General features: G+C 37.5%; 2 protein-coding genes across 3 annotated transcripts in view; one reads left to right on the top strand and one right to left on the bottom strand.

Moving 5' to 3' along the window:
- LOC136800359 (uncharacterized) overlaps positions 1-16,330 on the bottom strand; it is an 87,034-nt gene that overhangs the window by 41,556 nt on the left and 29,148 nt on the right. For both annotated transcript variants that reach the window (XM_067056993.1, XM_067056995.1), the window contains exons 19-24: positions 10,119-10,181; positions 9,086-9,224; positions 8,329-8,393; positions 7,603-7,716; positions 7,105-7,157; positions 6,178-6,276 (exon numbers count right to left, since the gene is read on the bottom strand). In XM_067056993.1, the coding sequence (XP_066913094.1) occupies positions 6,178-6,276; positions 7,105-7,157; positions 7,603-7,716; positions 8,329-8,393; positions 9,086-9,224; positions 10,119-10,181 (533 nt within the window). The remainder of the gene's footprint in view (positions 1-6,177; positions 6,277-7,104; positions 7,158-7,602; positions 7,717-8,328; positions 8,394-9,085; positions 9,225-10,118; positions 10,182-16,330) is intronic.
- On the top strand, positions 1,815-5,926 carry LOC136800363 (chymotrypsinogen B-like). Its single transcript, XM_067056999.1, has 4 exons — positions 1,815-1,963; positions 3,564-3,715; positions 4,507-4,813; positions 5,338-5,926. Exons 1-4 carry the CDS (start codon positions 1,918-1,920, stop codon positions 5,625-5,627), a joined length of 795 nt encoding a protein of 264 aa, XP_066913100.1. The 5' UTR covers positions 1,815-1,917; the 3' UTR covers positions 5,628-5,926.

The raw sequence follows: 16,330 nt of genomic DNA, 5'->3' as shown, positions 1-16,330 counted from the left end.
ACAAACAATAACGGCTAAAAGTTATGTAGTGAACCCAGGATATAATCCCAACAATAATGTAGCAGACATTGCTTTGATCAAATTATCGACTCCCTTAAAATTTGATAAGCGAGTTGAACCATGGAGTAACAAAGAAACAGGAGAAGTATGCTATTGTAACCAAACTCGCCCTACGATTAAAAAAAGTTACGATGTATAAATGCTCATAAACTCATATATCGTGCATTGTTAATGAGCTCTTTTATCCATTGGTGAAATCTTATTGGCTCATTTAACCCTTTAAGTGCCAATGTCGTATATATGAGACATGGGCTGCTATGTAGGAGGGCGAAGCCCTACTGTAATGCCCAGTTTGAGTTAGAAATCGTCATTTTTGGTCTAAATCGCAGGAATTGGACTGGGTTTCATTTTCAAACAAAAAAAAAAAATCAAAAATGAGTCTTTCCCTGACGATGACGACGAGATATTTCATGAGATATCTCGTCATCGGTCGTTAAAGTGTTAAATCCGCAAGTTTTGACTAAAATACCACACCGACCACAATTATCTTTCATTAGTTGTGATTAATCTGAAAATCGTACTGAGATTCATCACTTTTCCGTCAATAGACATTTGAAGTGAAAAACCATAAGGAAACTAAACCCACATAATTATCGAAGTATTCAAAAATAAACAGAGAAATAATTCTGACGCAAAAAATACCGAGGATATTTCTCTGTTGAAACCGAAACGTCTATGAATTTAATGTTTTTCAAATGAACACCAAGAAACTTGCTTCTGTTATCAACAAAGTTTTTACTGGGTGTTTTTCCACTGACGGCTTAAACTAACAGGATTAACGAAACGTGTAATAAAACTCTGAATAGCCCAAAATCATTCATATATGGATGAAAAAAGATCAATATCTATGTACCACTGGTCAAAATTTCACTTGACAATTATTGAGATTTAAAAAGTGTCCTCGATCCAACCCCAGGTGCCACCCCCTACTAAAAAAATAGGAAGATGCTCGAAGTGTTAAATTGATTTGATGTGAGAATTGGAAAACTTCTAATGAAATGAAATACGTTCTATGATTACAAAATAGGGGAAAGAAAGTGGTTCAAGCTAGTTTAAATCAGGTCTTCGGCCGTTGATTCGGGTCTCCGACCGTTAATTCAGGTCTTCGGCCGTTAATTCAAGTCTTCGGCCGCTAAATCAGGTCTGCGTCCACTGACGGTAAAAAAATTGCGACGCCCCCCCCCCCTCAACGCTTGTAAATTTTCAATTTTTTTCCCAACCCAATATTTTCAGCTGTCAAAGGAAGTGTCCCTTGCAAATTTTCAAAAATAATTTTTGCACCTTGTATACACTCTACGAAAACTAATACAAGTTTTTTTTTAAATAAAAATGTCGCCATTTCATGAGCATCTTTGTCCATTTTCCTACGAAATTCGTAGGCTGCACACATCCCCTCTGATAAGTTTTGATATATCAAAACTAATTTGGGGATGCATGCAACCTACGAAATTCGGTGTTCTAGAGACCACAAAACCTTAAAATGTTCTTAACTTGTTCTTAACATTCTAGCCATCGAAGCTAGCTATGTTCTTATATAGTTTGTTCTTATAAAAAAGCATGGAACAAATGAAAAAGGAAAGATAAGAGAATAGAGGAAATGGGAAGACAAAAGGTACAGCCTCAGTTAACTGTTTCTGGCATATTTCACGAATCACTGAATAAAGTTTAATTCTTAATTATGTTTGTTAATGAGCGCGACCAAACCATGCGTAATATGCGCTACTCGATATCAGTATGGTGCAGACAAAAATACAGTTTGTCTAGACTTTGGATGTAGTATTTTGTGTGAGAAGCAGTGCTCCTTTCCCAAAGTCTAAAGCAAGTTTTCTTGGTATTTGTAGCTACTGTATTATCAAAATGTTCAGGTTTTTATTGTTTATGGTATTTCTCGTCAGTGCTTCTTGTAAGTTCAAATACAGACTCGATTATTTTGAAATTTCATACAATTTTGTACGATCTGTGAAACAATGAAAAACAAGAATTGAATCATTTTCGATTTTTGGCTTGGACATACCTGGCGAATGTGACGATCGGACCTGGTTGTTCAGTTAAAACATTCAAAACTGCGTGCCCTTTTGAAAACGAAAGTGAAAGCGATTGGGTTCTCTAATGTTTATGTTTGTGATTGGCTTTTGATTTTGGTATAATTGTTTTGCTTTAACCAATCGCCGCGCTCAAAACCTCATTTAATATTCATCTCAAATCTGAATTAAAAAGATCAACGCGGTGCGCCGACTTATCTGGTACTCGATGTAGAAATTTTCTTCCGACACGCTAAAGCTCTGAAGGTCGGGAAAATTTTAACTGGTACTCGATGTGGAAATTTTCTTCCGACACGCTAAAGCTCTGAAGGTCGGGAAAATTTTAACATCTGGAACCTTTGGGTTACCATTTTTCATTTTTCTGTAAGGTTTCTCAGGCAGCAGAGATTTTCATGCTAAATTCAGTCGGGTGCAACTGCTGGTCAAGCAAAAAGTGTAAGGACAGCTAGACACGACTGTGATGCGGTACATCAAACGATGACTACTATAGGTCTCCGATGGTGATATTGGCCCGCTCCTTCAGAGCTTTAGCGTGGGCGGCCGCCAATACACCATCGGAATATCAGATAATGCGCCGACCTGAGCAATTTGTCTTACGGAGCCATGGCCTTAAAAATAAAATATGTGCTGCGCCAGAAGAATCATTGTCTGTGCACAGACCCAGTATCTACATCTAATTTCAAAATTCATTGCTGTAGAGAGTTTGTTGTCACTGTTTTTTTTTCGTTTGAGATTTTTCAAACCGACCGCTGCGATGGAGTGTTGATGAGAGAGGGGAGACGACGAAAAAGTGTTGCTATTTATAACACAGAGGTTTTCGTACGGAAATTTTTTGTCAAACAGACAATGCGCACAGAGTGTACTACGAAGCGATAAACGTGAGATACAGTCTGGTACAGAGTAGAGTAATCAGAATCTGTTCGAAGATTAGGTTTTTGCCTGTCCTTTTGAAAATAAGATTACGTAACGTGATCTGGAAAATATTATGTCATATTTCTTATTGATACAGATCGTGTGTACGGCTATGTTTCCAAAAGTTCGCTTCACATTTAATTCAAACACATCAAATTGTCAAAAGTTCGGATAGTGGAGGTGTGGCACAGTAATTCAAAAACAAGATGAAAGCCAAGATGGCTGTGATCATGAACTACACGTTTTTCATATAAGAACATCCAAAAGTTTTGAAGCCTCCGGATGTTCTTAACCTTTTGAGTTTTAAGTCTGAAAATGTTCTTAACATGTTCTTATTTTTACCATTTTTCGAGCTTTTTTGCCCCTTTTCCAAAGAAATCGGATGCTTTAGAGTCCATAAAGCCTTAAAATGTTCTTAACTTGTTCTAAAAATTTTGGCCATCGAAGCCTTATGCTCTTATAAGAAGAACGTGTACTTTTTCTGTTGAAATTTTTTCTGTCAACTTATTCTTTTGAATGCATTTTTGAACTAATTCTTTCTTTTCTTAGATGCACAAGGTCAATGCGGAGTGTCAGACAAAGTTCGTCGAAAACGAATTGTTGATGGAAGTGATGCTACACCTGGCGCTTGGCCCTGGATTGTCTCCATTAAACGGCATGGCCTTCATCAGTGCGGTGGCACTATTTTGTCAAAAACAAAGGTGTGTTCGGTGTTCATAAAACTATTTAAAGAAAAACTTTTCAATAAACTCCCTGGACTATGCTAAGACAAGTCATTATATAATTAATAAGCCCAAAGTCGAAGAAAAGTCGTAAAGAGTTCCGAAAAGGTTTGAGGTTCTCCTTTGAGACTCTACCACCGATTTTTAACGTATACCACCTTCACGGCTGTAAACTCTGCGCAAATATCTGTTCTTGCCTTTGTTATCCCTGTAACGGACGATAACACCATCTATAAATGCCATCTTCGAATAAACGCCCCCGCCCCCTCTAGGCATTTTTACATCTCTAAAAAGATAAAGAAAATGTAAAACAACGTTCCCTTTTCACGTTTACTTTAAGTTACCTTCGTTAAAGAATATTTAATAAATGCCCCCTTTTTTTAAACGCTCTCCTCGAATAAACACCCCCGAAATCCAGGGCGTTTTATTCTAAGTAATGCGGTAATTTGATTATTTTTGCACACATTAATCCAAGTGAAACGGTAAAAAAGCGCCGTCTTTATTTCCAAAAAAAAGTTTTTGCCCTTTTTTATACCGGCCATTAATCCACCCCCATCCGAAAAATAATGCCAATGAGGGTCTGTGAGGAAAAAGATCTCCTAATTTTCCAACCACCTATCATGGAGTAAAGTATGCTAAAAATATTGAACCTTCGTGAAATGAAGGTCATTAATGGAAAAAGGATGTAGCGAATCATAATCCAGTTCCGAAATTCGAACAGAAATTTAATCGGGTAATTACTGACCCAAATCAAAACTTTTTTTCCATAGATTTTGACAGCAGCTCATTGTTTCGACCCAGACGAAGTGATGGAGGGCGTGACTATTCCTGTTGGACCTGAGGATTTTAAGGTAATCGCTGGTGCGCACGACATTGATAAAGAAGAAAAGGACCAACAAGTAATGAAAGTTAAAAAGTTTGCCTTGCACCCAGAATACAATAAAAACAATGTCAATTCTCCTGACCTTGCTATAATTGAATTATCGGGAGAATTAACATTTAATGAAAGAGTGAATGCAGCTTGTCTACCAAAGAAAGATACTCGTCCAGATGAAGGAACAAATTGTTATATTCTTGGTAAGGATTCTACCAGGGGGTTACTCGGCCAATAATTCTTTTAGCCGTAATGGTATATTTATAAATCTTAAATAATAAATCTGCCATATTGAATTTCCATTTTAAATCTCAGAAATAATTTTGTTTTCACGTCATTTTCCAGCCATCTTGAATTTTAATTCTCAAAATTACCCTTCGGGCCAAACTATGGTTGACCCTAGCGGTGTCACTAAAGGCTGATCTCCACTTGCGCGCGCTTCGATCGCACTTTTTCGAGCAAAGCTTCCACGCTATTGGTCAAAAGAAAAATGAAGCAACTCCGTTGGCGCGATCTGACGTAACGGTTGAAAAAAGTTGAAGTGTGTTGAACTTTTTTTTCGAGCGCGCTACATTTTTATGGAGTAATTTTTTTTCCAAGCAAAAAGGATTGAAGCCAAAAAGTGCGATCGAAGCGCGCGCAACTGTAGAGCTCAATAAGGAATACTACCCACTAAAATGTAAAAGCCAGAGTAAAGTCTTGAAATGTAATGCCATTCTTTTGACAGGCTGGGGACATACCAAGCTAGATGCATTAAGAGGTGCTGAGAAATTACAAGAAGCTGAAGTCCCTGTCAAGAAATATCTCAAAGACGTTGATCAAATCCATGTAGGATTTCCTGATAAAAAAGATGGAAATGGCGCCGCATGCAAAAATGATTCTGGAGGTCCATTGATGTGCAAAAACAAAGAAAAAAAGTGGGTTGTTGAAGGTGCTCTGAATTGGGGTAATTGTCAAGATAACAGCGTTTACACACCGGTGGCTAAGTACGTGGACTGGATAGAGAAAAATATCTAAATCATTTGATTAGAAACTCATTATGTGAATAAAATAAAAATTTGTTTGAAATTTCGTTACAAGTTATTTAGACTTTACGAAAATTCACCGTTCAACGAAACTTTTCACAAGAAGAATTTGATGATTTCTATCAGTTTTGAAAAAAAGCGTCCAAAGAACTTAAATAATGTTTCTTGCGCTAAGTAATTTTGACTCAAGATTTATTCCAGTATCTTGCATATCAATTTTTGGAAAATTTTTGTTTCAGTTTTATCCTCTTATGTTATATTTTCAACAAAAGACATTTTTATTAAACCATTTGCAAAACAAGTTTTGAGTTTTTTACTCCACCCTCTTTCTTTAGTGGCAACCATCCGACATCCGGCCGGTTTTCTGATAAAGGGCCTTTATTTTTATTTAGTATTTGGGATAGCCAATGCAAGTATTTCCAACAGAACCTTTAGCCTCCCTTGCTGGATATTACAAACCAAACTGTTTTATATTCAAATTCGACTATCTAAACTTCCTGAAACAAAAATACGAAAACAGCAACAAAAAATGAGTATCAAACCTGCCGAGGAAACTTCTCCATGGAAACAAGGTTTTGGCAATTGAATCTGAAGGTTCCAAAGGATCTGGTACACTTAGTCTACTGTTTGCATAAATCTCTCTAGAAACAAAAAAATACATAAAATTGTAACTACCTTATTACACGAGTATATTACTAGGCAAGTATTCAACGGCCTTGAAATTAACACGCAAAAAATTAACGCGAACTTTATTTGTTTTTTCAAGGACACCACGGCTGGTTTTAATTAAGGGTGTTTTTATTAACACGAAATTTTTTAATTCGTGTTAATAAAATGACTAGCTAGTAATATTCGTGTAATAAGGTATTTTTAAATGACAGTATCATTTTAGATTTGAAAATTTTCCAAGACAAGCATAATCTATAAATAATGTAAATAAATACTTGCAATTAGAATCAGCTTAAAATTTAGAAAAATAGCAAAAGAAAACCAGTGATTCAATGTGAACCCAAACGTTAATTATTTTCACTCATAAATAACCTCTTAAACTTCACGTTGTAGTCTTTTACAGCAAAAAGAGTTTGAAAATCTTATAAAATTATCTTGAAATACATGATAAGCAGAACGGATGGAATATCTGAAGTTTCTGTAATTCGAACTTTTCAGAATTGTGAAGCTCCAACGTCGTTTTGTCTAAAAGTTTTAGGAGTGTTAAACAAACACATTTTTTGCCTGTGAAAAAGCCATAGGGCGAAGAGTAACAAAATATGTTGGCGCAATTTTTTCCCGAATTGCAGAAAGGGTGTATTTACTAGTATTGCAATGAGGTTTTGTGAATTTGAGCGGAAAACTTAAGACTAGATGATCATTTGAACCAAAATCCCTCTCACTGGAGAGACGGATATAAGGAATTCGTCTCTGTCAACTTGATGAAGGATTTCTGCCTCCAGACGGAAAATTTGTTTTACCTTGAACGGTTACTGAGATCTTGGAGTGCACTTTTCATACAATTTGTGATACTCTGTAATAATACAATAGAAAGACAAAAGTTGTGTAATCTGTAAGTCATGTTATCTTTATCAACTTTAGAGTAATGATTTCAAATAGGGCTTGAAATAACGGTCGGACATAGGTCAATGTCCGACCTAAATAGCTTCACGTCTGACCCAAAAATCAAAATTTTAAAGCTAAAGCAGCCTTAATCGGGTACTTTGTCCGACCCACATAAAAACGTTATTTCAGGCGCTGCGAAAGACGTTTTAATTTCTACTTCGACCTTTTTCAAGGCTCGATAAATGAAAGCTTCCGCACGCACCGTTTGTATGATAATAAAAGTCACCTTAAAAATTGGGAAGGATTTCCCAGCTGGCACACAACGTCGTTTCAACGTTTTTCGATGTTCACAATGTCCATATAACGTTAGATGAACGTTGAAACAACGTTGTGTGCCAGCTGGGTTGACCTACTTGGTAAGCTGTTTGGTTTCCAGATTGTAGAAAGGTGTTCCGAACAGAATGACTAATTGTGACGTCATATTCCATAAATATGATATCTCGTTTGCGTTTCAAGAAAGTTGCCACCTGAGAAAAAAGAATTGAATGATGGTAAAATAATAAAACTCGAACATTAACCAGAAGCATTTTTGGTTTTTTATTAAAAACTATATTCGACCTCACTCACAAGAGGTCATCATCAGAGTAAAAATCTAATACAGAACGAGGATTCTAAAATCAAAATTTACAGAAACAAGCTAATTAAAATGTTATAAAACATTTAGTTATTTTGTTTGTCATTAAGCTGTTAGCCTGAACATTGTTAAATACTCGAACATTGTAAGCATAAGCTTGATTTAGTTGAGGCTCGTGAAAATAAAATTTTCGCTTGATATTTCATTCAAATACTAGCCATGCGGGAGATTTTTTGAACACAATCGCTCAATCCAATTCAATACACGTTTTTAATAATGAAGCCTCTCAAGAGTCTTATTGCCTGAAATCCTGTAAAGAATTTTCAGTCGACGGGCTAAATGATTTTGAAACTGACAGACGAAAATATTTTCCCCTAGCTCGATTTGTAAGGATGACTTTCACAAAAAAATGGCTTCGACATACACTCTGTAATGACGGGTTGCCTATGTGGAAGAGGAACGTCTCTCGTGTGTGTGAATGAGTCCCAAACTGACAATAACTTACAGAGTCCGGATCAAAAGGATTTTCCAATTTGTCAATTTGTTTTTGAATCTCCCGCAATTCTGCCCCTGTAAAATAAAAGACATTTATGTCTAAAATTGGTACCAGTCTTACACTCGAATCTAAGACTACTTTTCCTGTACTGGTAAACTAAACGACATTGAGTAGACTAAAGTAAAACAGCGACAGTGACTAAGCTCTTCTCCATTGAGTGATTAATAACACTTTCAGAGCTGAGACGAAAAATTCTAGGTTCGAATTACAGAAACATTCGAAAATGAAAGATCGTAATAGAAAGAGTTATTGAATTTCAAAAGTAATCAAAGCCTCTTCTTACCACATGAATTTAACTATATATAACTATAGTTATAATAGAAATTGGAAAATTTTGTGTTGATTAAAATACCTTTAGTTAAAACCAGTCTAAGTGTGCATAAAAAAAGCAAAAGATTTGAGCTAATATTAACTTGACTACACGTTTTTTTATACATTACCATATCTTACTCACTCTAAAATCAAGTCAAACCAAAGGGATTGAGCCCCCCAGTCACCTTTCAAATCACACAATCACGCAAAAAAAATTTCCAAATCACGTTATCACGAGTTAAATTTTCTTTCTATCACGATCATGTTGGTTCCTCCGATCACGAAATCACGCACCTTTAAAATCTTAAATTACGAAATCACGAACTTGAAAGAACGCCAATTACGCCATCACAAAAACCGCTGGAGGGCCTCGGTAATCAAACCATATATTTACCTATTCCTTCCGTACCACCCCAATCAGCGGTGATACTTGAAGTTTCCAGTTTGTGTGATCCCATGCGTGCGTGTGAGCTGCCTGAACGCGCATGCGCACAAAGGTATTGACAAATGTCGTGAAGTGATGCAACAATTCTCTAAAAAAGTTTGGTGAATATTAGGAATGTTGAAAGTGTCGATACCCCTTAAGATATATGGAAAAAATATACTGTACGTCTTGAACATTTTTAGTTTTTCCTGATTGGTTAACAAAATATCGTACGAAATTTTTAAGCCAATCAAAATAAGAGTGTCAGTCGAATGTTTTTTTATAGTTTCAAGTATTCCCGGGTCATTTTGGATTAATAACCCCGAGGTTCATTGAAAACATTTCAAAATAGCCCGAACGTAGTAAACCATGTTATTACTAGTACAAATATTTCTGCCCGCATTGTAAATAACAACTGAATTATTATTCTCACCCATGGAAATATAAAAGAAACGATAGACAGGTAAAACGATGCTTAGTCGTGGTATTTCTTGGGAAAGCTTATTTAAACCAATCCCTTTTTGTTACCCCGTCCTAATTTCTTGAAGGAATACCCCTGGGAAAACTCATCAACCCTCACCACCCTCTCCCACAGTTTATATATAAACAGTTGACTCTCTCTAATTCGATCTTCGAGAAACTTAAAAACTTTCTTCGAATTAGAGAAGGATTCGAATAACAGAGAGTAATTTATACCGGTGGTTTCCTGCTGAGGGGACCAAAATTTTAGTTCGAATCACAGAAAGATTTGAATAATAAAAGTTCGAATTAGAGAGAGTTGACTGTCATACAGTTGTATCTCTCTAACTCGATCTTCAAGGGACCAAGATTTTTCGTCAAATTAGAGAAATCTTCGAATTACAGAAAGTTATTTCATACTAATTACTAACTAAGAGGACCAATATTTTAGTTCGAATTAGAGAATGATTCGAATAATAGAAGTTCGAATTAGAGAGAGAGTTGACTGTAGAATTATGGAATGGTGCAATAAAATAAAGCATACCAGCATGACAACCAAACAATCACCAGCATCTTTGTCGCTCAAATTCTCAAAGAGTTGTAAGACCTAAAACAAAGAAGACGTTAAGATTTTTAATTCAAAACAATATGACAGCCAGGGCTTAAATTTCAGACCTACAATCATTGACAAAACCTATGGCATAAAGTGCAAAAATAGGGGCTAAAGACCGGCTAAGCAATATTTCTTTCCCAGCAACATTGTTCGGAGGGGAGGGGGAGGTTATTGCCCTGTATCTAAATTTTACCGCTTGAAATGTGCCATAATATATTGGCAAAGATTGTACCTGATAGACAATGAAAGAGAAACGTTAATAGTTCGGTAACTCCGATTACTATTAACTCTAGCCCGAAAAATTGGCTTAGTTCACTGACCTATATTTTAAACTCTGGACAAAATAATATTCATCATATTCATCATAAGAACCAGCAAGTTCTGTGTGAGGGTGGGCTGTTCTTAATTTTCTACAATTTTCAGGCTTAAAGGTTCTTGGAATGTTCTTAAAAATGAGTTTAAAATCTATTAAAAGCTGTTAAAACCAGTATTGTCTTCTGAAAACTGAGGTTCAGATTGTTCTTAATTTGTTTTTAAGTTTCGGTTAATTTTCAGCCTCTAGTTCTTAAAAAAAAAGCATGTACCCCCGAGTCGAGAGCACTGGATTTACATATCGTTGGATATTTGTGATGTAGCACCGGTACAGGTAGCCTTTCTTCCAAAAGAGTTTCGGTAAGCTCAAAGTGAAAAAGAAACCGTCTTTAAGGTAAAATCAAAGTCAGTGGCCTAATTGACCTAATTAAAATAAACAAAACAATTGAAATCATTTCGAATATCAGAATTTTAATTGACGTCAAATATAAAATAGTGAAAGATTTCAACAAATTTAAGCTTGAATGTTTACAAAGCAGAGGTAAGTGAAACAAGTCATCATGTCAGCACAGAATATCACATAGTCAAAAAATATAAAAAGCAAGGTGGTAGTGCTAGCGATTTAGACTCTCAAACAGAAGTTCTATGATATCTGAAAGAGCCAAACTTATCGTATTGAAACGAGAACAGGTAAACTTAAATTTTTATAATAGGTCGACAGAGAACCTACTGCCGTGGCTTGCTTTCCCGGGGGGGGGGGAGGGGGGCAGTCAGGCAAATTGACCGACGGGTATGTGCGGCGGTTAAGGGTATGTTTTTCAAAATATCAGAAATGCACTGTAAGGGTGGACTTTTGATAAATGCACTGTATGGGTGAAAATTTCAGCAAATCTGGGAAAAATTGCTCGAAAATCTTGATTTTTTTTGCTCTGAAAGAGTTAAAATTTGAAAAAATGCATTGTAAGGGTACGAATTTCACCGATTTTTTTCTGCACTGTAAGGGTGCGATTCTAAAAGCCAATTATTTTGCCGCACATACCGTCAGCTGGTAAACCCACTTGCTTTGCTTGAACCATTCTAGAGTAAGGATTTTTTCCATTTTAGTAGATCTAATGGAAAGAATTAGATAAATGACCAATCAAAATTTACGTTTATTATTCCTCTTACTAATGAAAAGGTTTGATTCTTTAACAGACTTTTAAGGGTAATATTACACATATGAGCTTTTGATAAGGGTTTTTTTTTGTTACAATTCTGCGAATGATCTATCGATCTACCGGTCATTGCTTTAAATAAGTTGGGAAAAGCCCAAGTTTTGGACTCAATCGCTAGATTGTGATGATTGCCCTTCTCTTGTATTGATGATTGATCGTATCGAAACGCTGGCAGATTTGACGTTCTTTAATTCGACGTTATTTGTGATAACCTCCCGTTTTTGATCAAATTAAAAATCAATAAAAGGTAACTTTTTGCTAAGAGATTTAAGCCGAGATTTTCATAAACAAAGAGCCTGTAAATGTGTATATTGTATAGTCGTGAAAAATGGTTTGACTGATGGTGATAGATTTTGTAGAAAGATCTTATTTGTGTTTGATTAAAAGGAAGCTTTTCTTACTTTCTTTACATATATCCAGGAGTTTTGATTTTTTTTTCGTGCCTTGGACCGGCAAAATTCGCCTTTCGCCTGGCCTAAATAAGAACCCTGCACATTACTTTGGTAGACAGCTAAAGAAAGGAGAGCCTCCTCCAGCCTATTGTCTTTTTTTTTTTTTTTTTTTTTTTTTTTTTTTTTTTTTTTTTTTTACTGTTTAACATGAGAATTATATTAAATATTAAATTAAAACGTTACAATATATAAATTGCTTAAAATACGTAGAGCTAGGAAATTCAAAGTTAAATAAAGAAAAAAAAATTGAAATCACGACACAAACAAAACTGAAAACTGAATCGAAAAACTGTCGAAATAGCACAACCTAGCGGGTCATGCCAAACTCAAAAGCATAAACAAAAGCAATGGTCAATACGGTGAAAAAATTAAGTACTAAAATCTATGAAAAGCTAACATTTCAAAATATTATTATTTAATAAGTCAATCTCATCAAACCTAAGGTTTGGTTTTAGTGTTCGTGTGCCGCGAATACATGTTACGACGGATCTCGTTAAAGCAAACGAAATTTTTGTTCTGATCCAATTTTTGGTTTGAGACGCGTGAGAATCTGTCTTATCAGCTAGTAGATTAGCTAGCGCTCCAAAGAAGTGCTCAGCCTCTACACCCATTCCACCATTCATGGAAAATATCAACGGAGTGAATGATCCATGATCAACTTTGATAATTCGTTCGTTGTAGTTTCTCTTTTTTTCCCGTTCGTTTGACGCAAAAGCGCTTTTGAGACTTTGGGCTGTGTATCTCAGAGCATAGGCGTTGAATACCTTTACATCAAAAAATGCTCGTTGTCCACGAACCCAAAAGCCTCCAGCACTGATGTCAGCTCTCGCGTTGTCAGTCGTGATCGCACCTTTGTTTAAGCGTTCGCCAGTGATCGGCTCCAACATTGGTTCGATAGCGACATCATGTGTCACTTGATTCAACATTTGAGCAATTGTATCCCTCAAAGTGTTGTGCCGTTGGTAGATGAACCCTCCTTTAGGGCAGGAAAGTGCATGCTCAACAGAGAACGACTTGCCACATGCACATGTCGATGGTAGGTGCTTCATGTTCCATCTGTATCGGACGGCAATTGCGTCGAAGAACTCTCTTTTTGATAGGTTGAAATTTTCAGATTTCAGGGGTACAGTGGTCAACCAATTGGATGCACCTTTTGCTTGAGCAAGATCGTTCGCTTTCAGCTCTTGACGTGTCATTTCTCTGCGGAGATTTTCGAGGATGATTGTTCTTCCTTCTTTCCGTTTTCTCTTGATCTCAGACTTTGCTGCCCTGTTGTCAACTTCGTACACTGGTTTCTGTTCGATGATGTCTTGGGAGAACTTCATTGTAAGTTCTCTGGAGTTTTGAAATTCTTCCTTCGCCAGAGATGATAAGATGGGTATGGCCAATCCTCCCATACGCACCGGTAGTGACAAGAGTAGTCTTTCTTCGGTGCTGCAGTGATGGTTTTCAGTAATTGAAGGAATGAAATGTTTGTCAATAACTTCATCGAGGGGCTTCAGATATTCCTCAATTCCGGGCATCACACGTAGGTAGTAGGTGAACTTGCTAACATACCCACCAACGAATGCACAGTAGGCGAGGTGTGGTTCTGATCTTGCGATATCACTCAGTGTTTGGAGCTCAGCTTGCCATTTTTCTATCAATTTCTTTACATATTCCTGTTGGCCACCCTCTTGACCAATGAAACCACCAAGATATTTGTGTCCATCAACCGTGATGTTGATTCCTGTGTCTTTGAATAGCACCTTTGCTTCTTCGAGCTTCTCCTCCTTCACTATCAAATACGACTTGGAAGCTTTTGGGTTGTAACCTAGGAGAGGTCCTAAGTCATTTACGTCATCCCACCACTTCTTCAGGGCTTGAAGCTTCCCAGTACCAGCGAGGTCGTCAGCATATGCAGCATTTTTAACTCCTTGTGTCAGCAAATCTTCTTGGAGGATCTCAAGCAGTGGCATTAATCCAATTGCATATGCTGGCATTGCTGTAGGGTCACCTTGTGTGGTACCTTCTTGCGATGCAATCTCCTTTCCTCCCATTAGGAAAAGTCTTGATGGGCGGTGGTAGCAGTTGTGAATATATTGAGCCATAGCTGGACACAATATTTTGATGTTGTGGAGCAGTGATCTTCTGTTAATGCTGTTGAAAGCATTCGCTGCATCCACTAGTATCACTCCGTCTGTCTCATCTTCTTGGAATAGTTGGTTGATTGCGTGAACTGCCGCTTCACAGCCAGCCTGCTGTCCAGCGCACACTTGAACACTACCAGTTGCTTTAAGGATATCTGGCTTGATGGTGTTGATCAGAACTTTGCCGAAGATACGTCTCATCACTTCTCCAATTCCAATTGGTCGTACCCCTGGGTTTTTGTCTAGAGGTATCAATCTACAAGCAAGTACAGCTTCAATTGATCGTCTTTTAACATCAACTTCTTGTCGGCATAAGATTTTCAGCATGCGTGCCATTGCTTCCCTCAAATCAGAGCTGTATTTGCCATAGTTCTTGGAGGCAAGGATACGTCTCCATTGGTCAGCATCTTGCCCTGATGGTCCAGCAGCACCCTTCGTCTTAATGGCTGCCTCTCGAATCATTGTCCCATCAATGGACTCAAAGATGATTGGGTCAACTGGAACTACTTCTTTCTTCGAGATGATACGATCGTCGGTGTGTTCGTTTGCATTTGGATGAAGCGATTTAAGAGTGTTTATTACATCCCCAGTTGGTTGCAGGACACCACTTGAAGCTGTATCTTCAAGAGTTCTAATTGCCGCGGAGATGTTGCCCTTTAACATGTGCTTCGTGAAGAGTGTGATTGGCTTGTTTTTGTCTTTAGTCTTTAAAGCGTCAACTCGGGGAAGACGTTTCTGTATTTCTCTTGTTTCCCTCAACAATTTATCAAAGTCTCCTTCTTTCCAGATGTTCAATCTCCTAGCTAGCGTTTCTGAGTGTTCTCTAGCTTTGGATCGTGCGTGAGTCTTTTGGAGGAGTATTGATGGCATACACATCAGGAGTTTCATTGATGATGCTGAGAAATCATCAGATTGATTGTTCCAGAAGTTGATCAGTCTCGTCATTTCTTCTATGTAGTCTTTCCCCGCTTTTCCAGATGGTACAAGGAATAGATTTTTACGAAAGTACACGATTTCTTCGTACATCGAATCAGCAATTTGACAGAGATCTTGCTTCGACAGCTTGCCCCAGACAGGGACTTCTTCTTTGTTCGATTGGAGTATGTGACGTCAGGTTTCGTTCAACATTAATTGACGTAACTTCTGCGGTTGGCACCAATGCAGGAGATTCTTCTCGATTTTTTCGTGCGTGGGCATTTTCATGATTTGTTCGACCAGTTTTAGTAGAAAAGCTTCTTGAGCAATATTGACATTGAAAACCCTTTTCTTGTGCAGATTGCGAATCAGGAATAGCGGTCTTCAGCTCGTTTGTTAGAGTTCCCCTTATCTGCTGCTTGTATGGTTTTAAATGAAGAAATGATTCCCCCTTCTTGATCGTGTTGAAGGTGAACATTGGCACTCGATTGTGTGTAAAGTTCAATTTTTCTTCTTCAGGAGAGTTGGAAATTCTCAACTCATCCTTTGCGCATCCATCTGCCATGGTCTCGTTGGCAGTGTGGGGCTTTTAAAGGTCAATAAGGTGTAATCTAGACTCTTCACTCGTTCGGCGAGGCGCGTCTACCTCCTGGCTGCAGAGGATTTTTCTTCTGGCTATATATTCGAGCCAATCAGTCTATTTCAACTGATCTTCTGCACCCTTGACTACAGGCGTCTTTTCTTCGAGGTACTTGTTCGCCCTCACGCTCCGGCTACCTTGACTGCAGTAGTCTTTTCTTCGGGATTTTTCGACCCTGTCTAGCACCTTGACCTTCTTGACGACTCTTCTTGACGGAAAATTTCTTGTATGCAAAGAAGAATAGCAAATTACTTTTGATACGGCGTTGACTTGGATGAAGCACGATACTTTTGAATAAATCTTCTTTCCGTTAGTCCAGAAGTAACACCTCCTTCGTAGGTTTCTGTTTACCGGATTCTGATTTTCTTCGCTGCGTGACCTTCCGCCATCTTTAACCGTCGTGAATGAGAATCACGAGCCTATTGTCTCGGGTTTTCGGGGATAGGAAAATGACGTCCTTTAGACGACTTGTAGATATCGC

This window comes from Clytia hemisphaerica, unplaced genomic scaffold, assembly GCF_902728285.1.
Source record: "Clytia hemisphaerica strain Z4C2 unplaced genomic scaffold, Clytia hemisphaerica genome assembly, whole genome shotgun sequence".
In the NCBI taxonomy this organism is placed as follows: Eukaryota; Metazoa; Cnidaria; class Hydrozoa; order Leptothecata; family Clytiidae; genus Clytia; species Clytia hemisphaerica.
The sequence above is the reverse complement of the archived record's forward strand: the minus strand, read 5'-3'. Positions and strand labels throughout refer to the sequence as shown.

Bases quoted from the DNA above. Each gene is read 5' to 3' on its own strand.
- LOC136800363 (XM_067056999.1), top strand. From the start codon at position 1,918: ATGTTCAGGTTTTTATTGTTTATGGTATTTCTCGTCAGTGCTTCTT. The intron at 3,716-4,506 runs GTGTGTTCGGTG...TTTTTTCCATAG, and splicing joins CTATTTTGTCAAAAACAAAG to ATTTTGACAGCAGCTCATTG. The intron at 4,814-5,337 runs GTAAGGATTCTA...TTCTTTTGACAG, and splicing joins AACAAATTGTTATATTCTTG to GCTGGGGACATACCAAGCTA.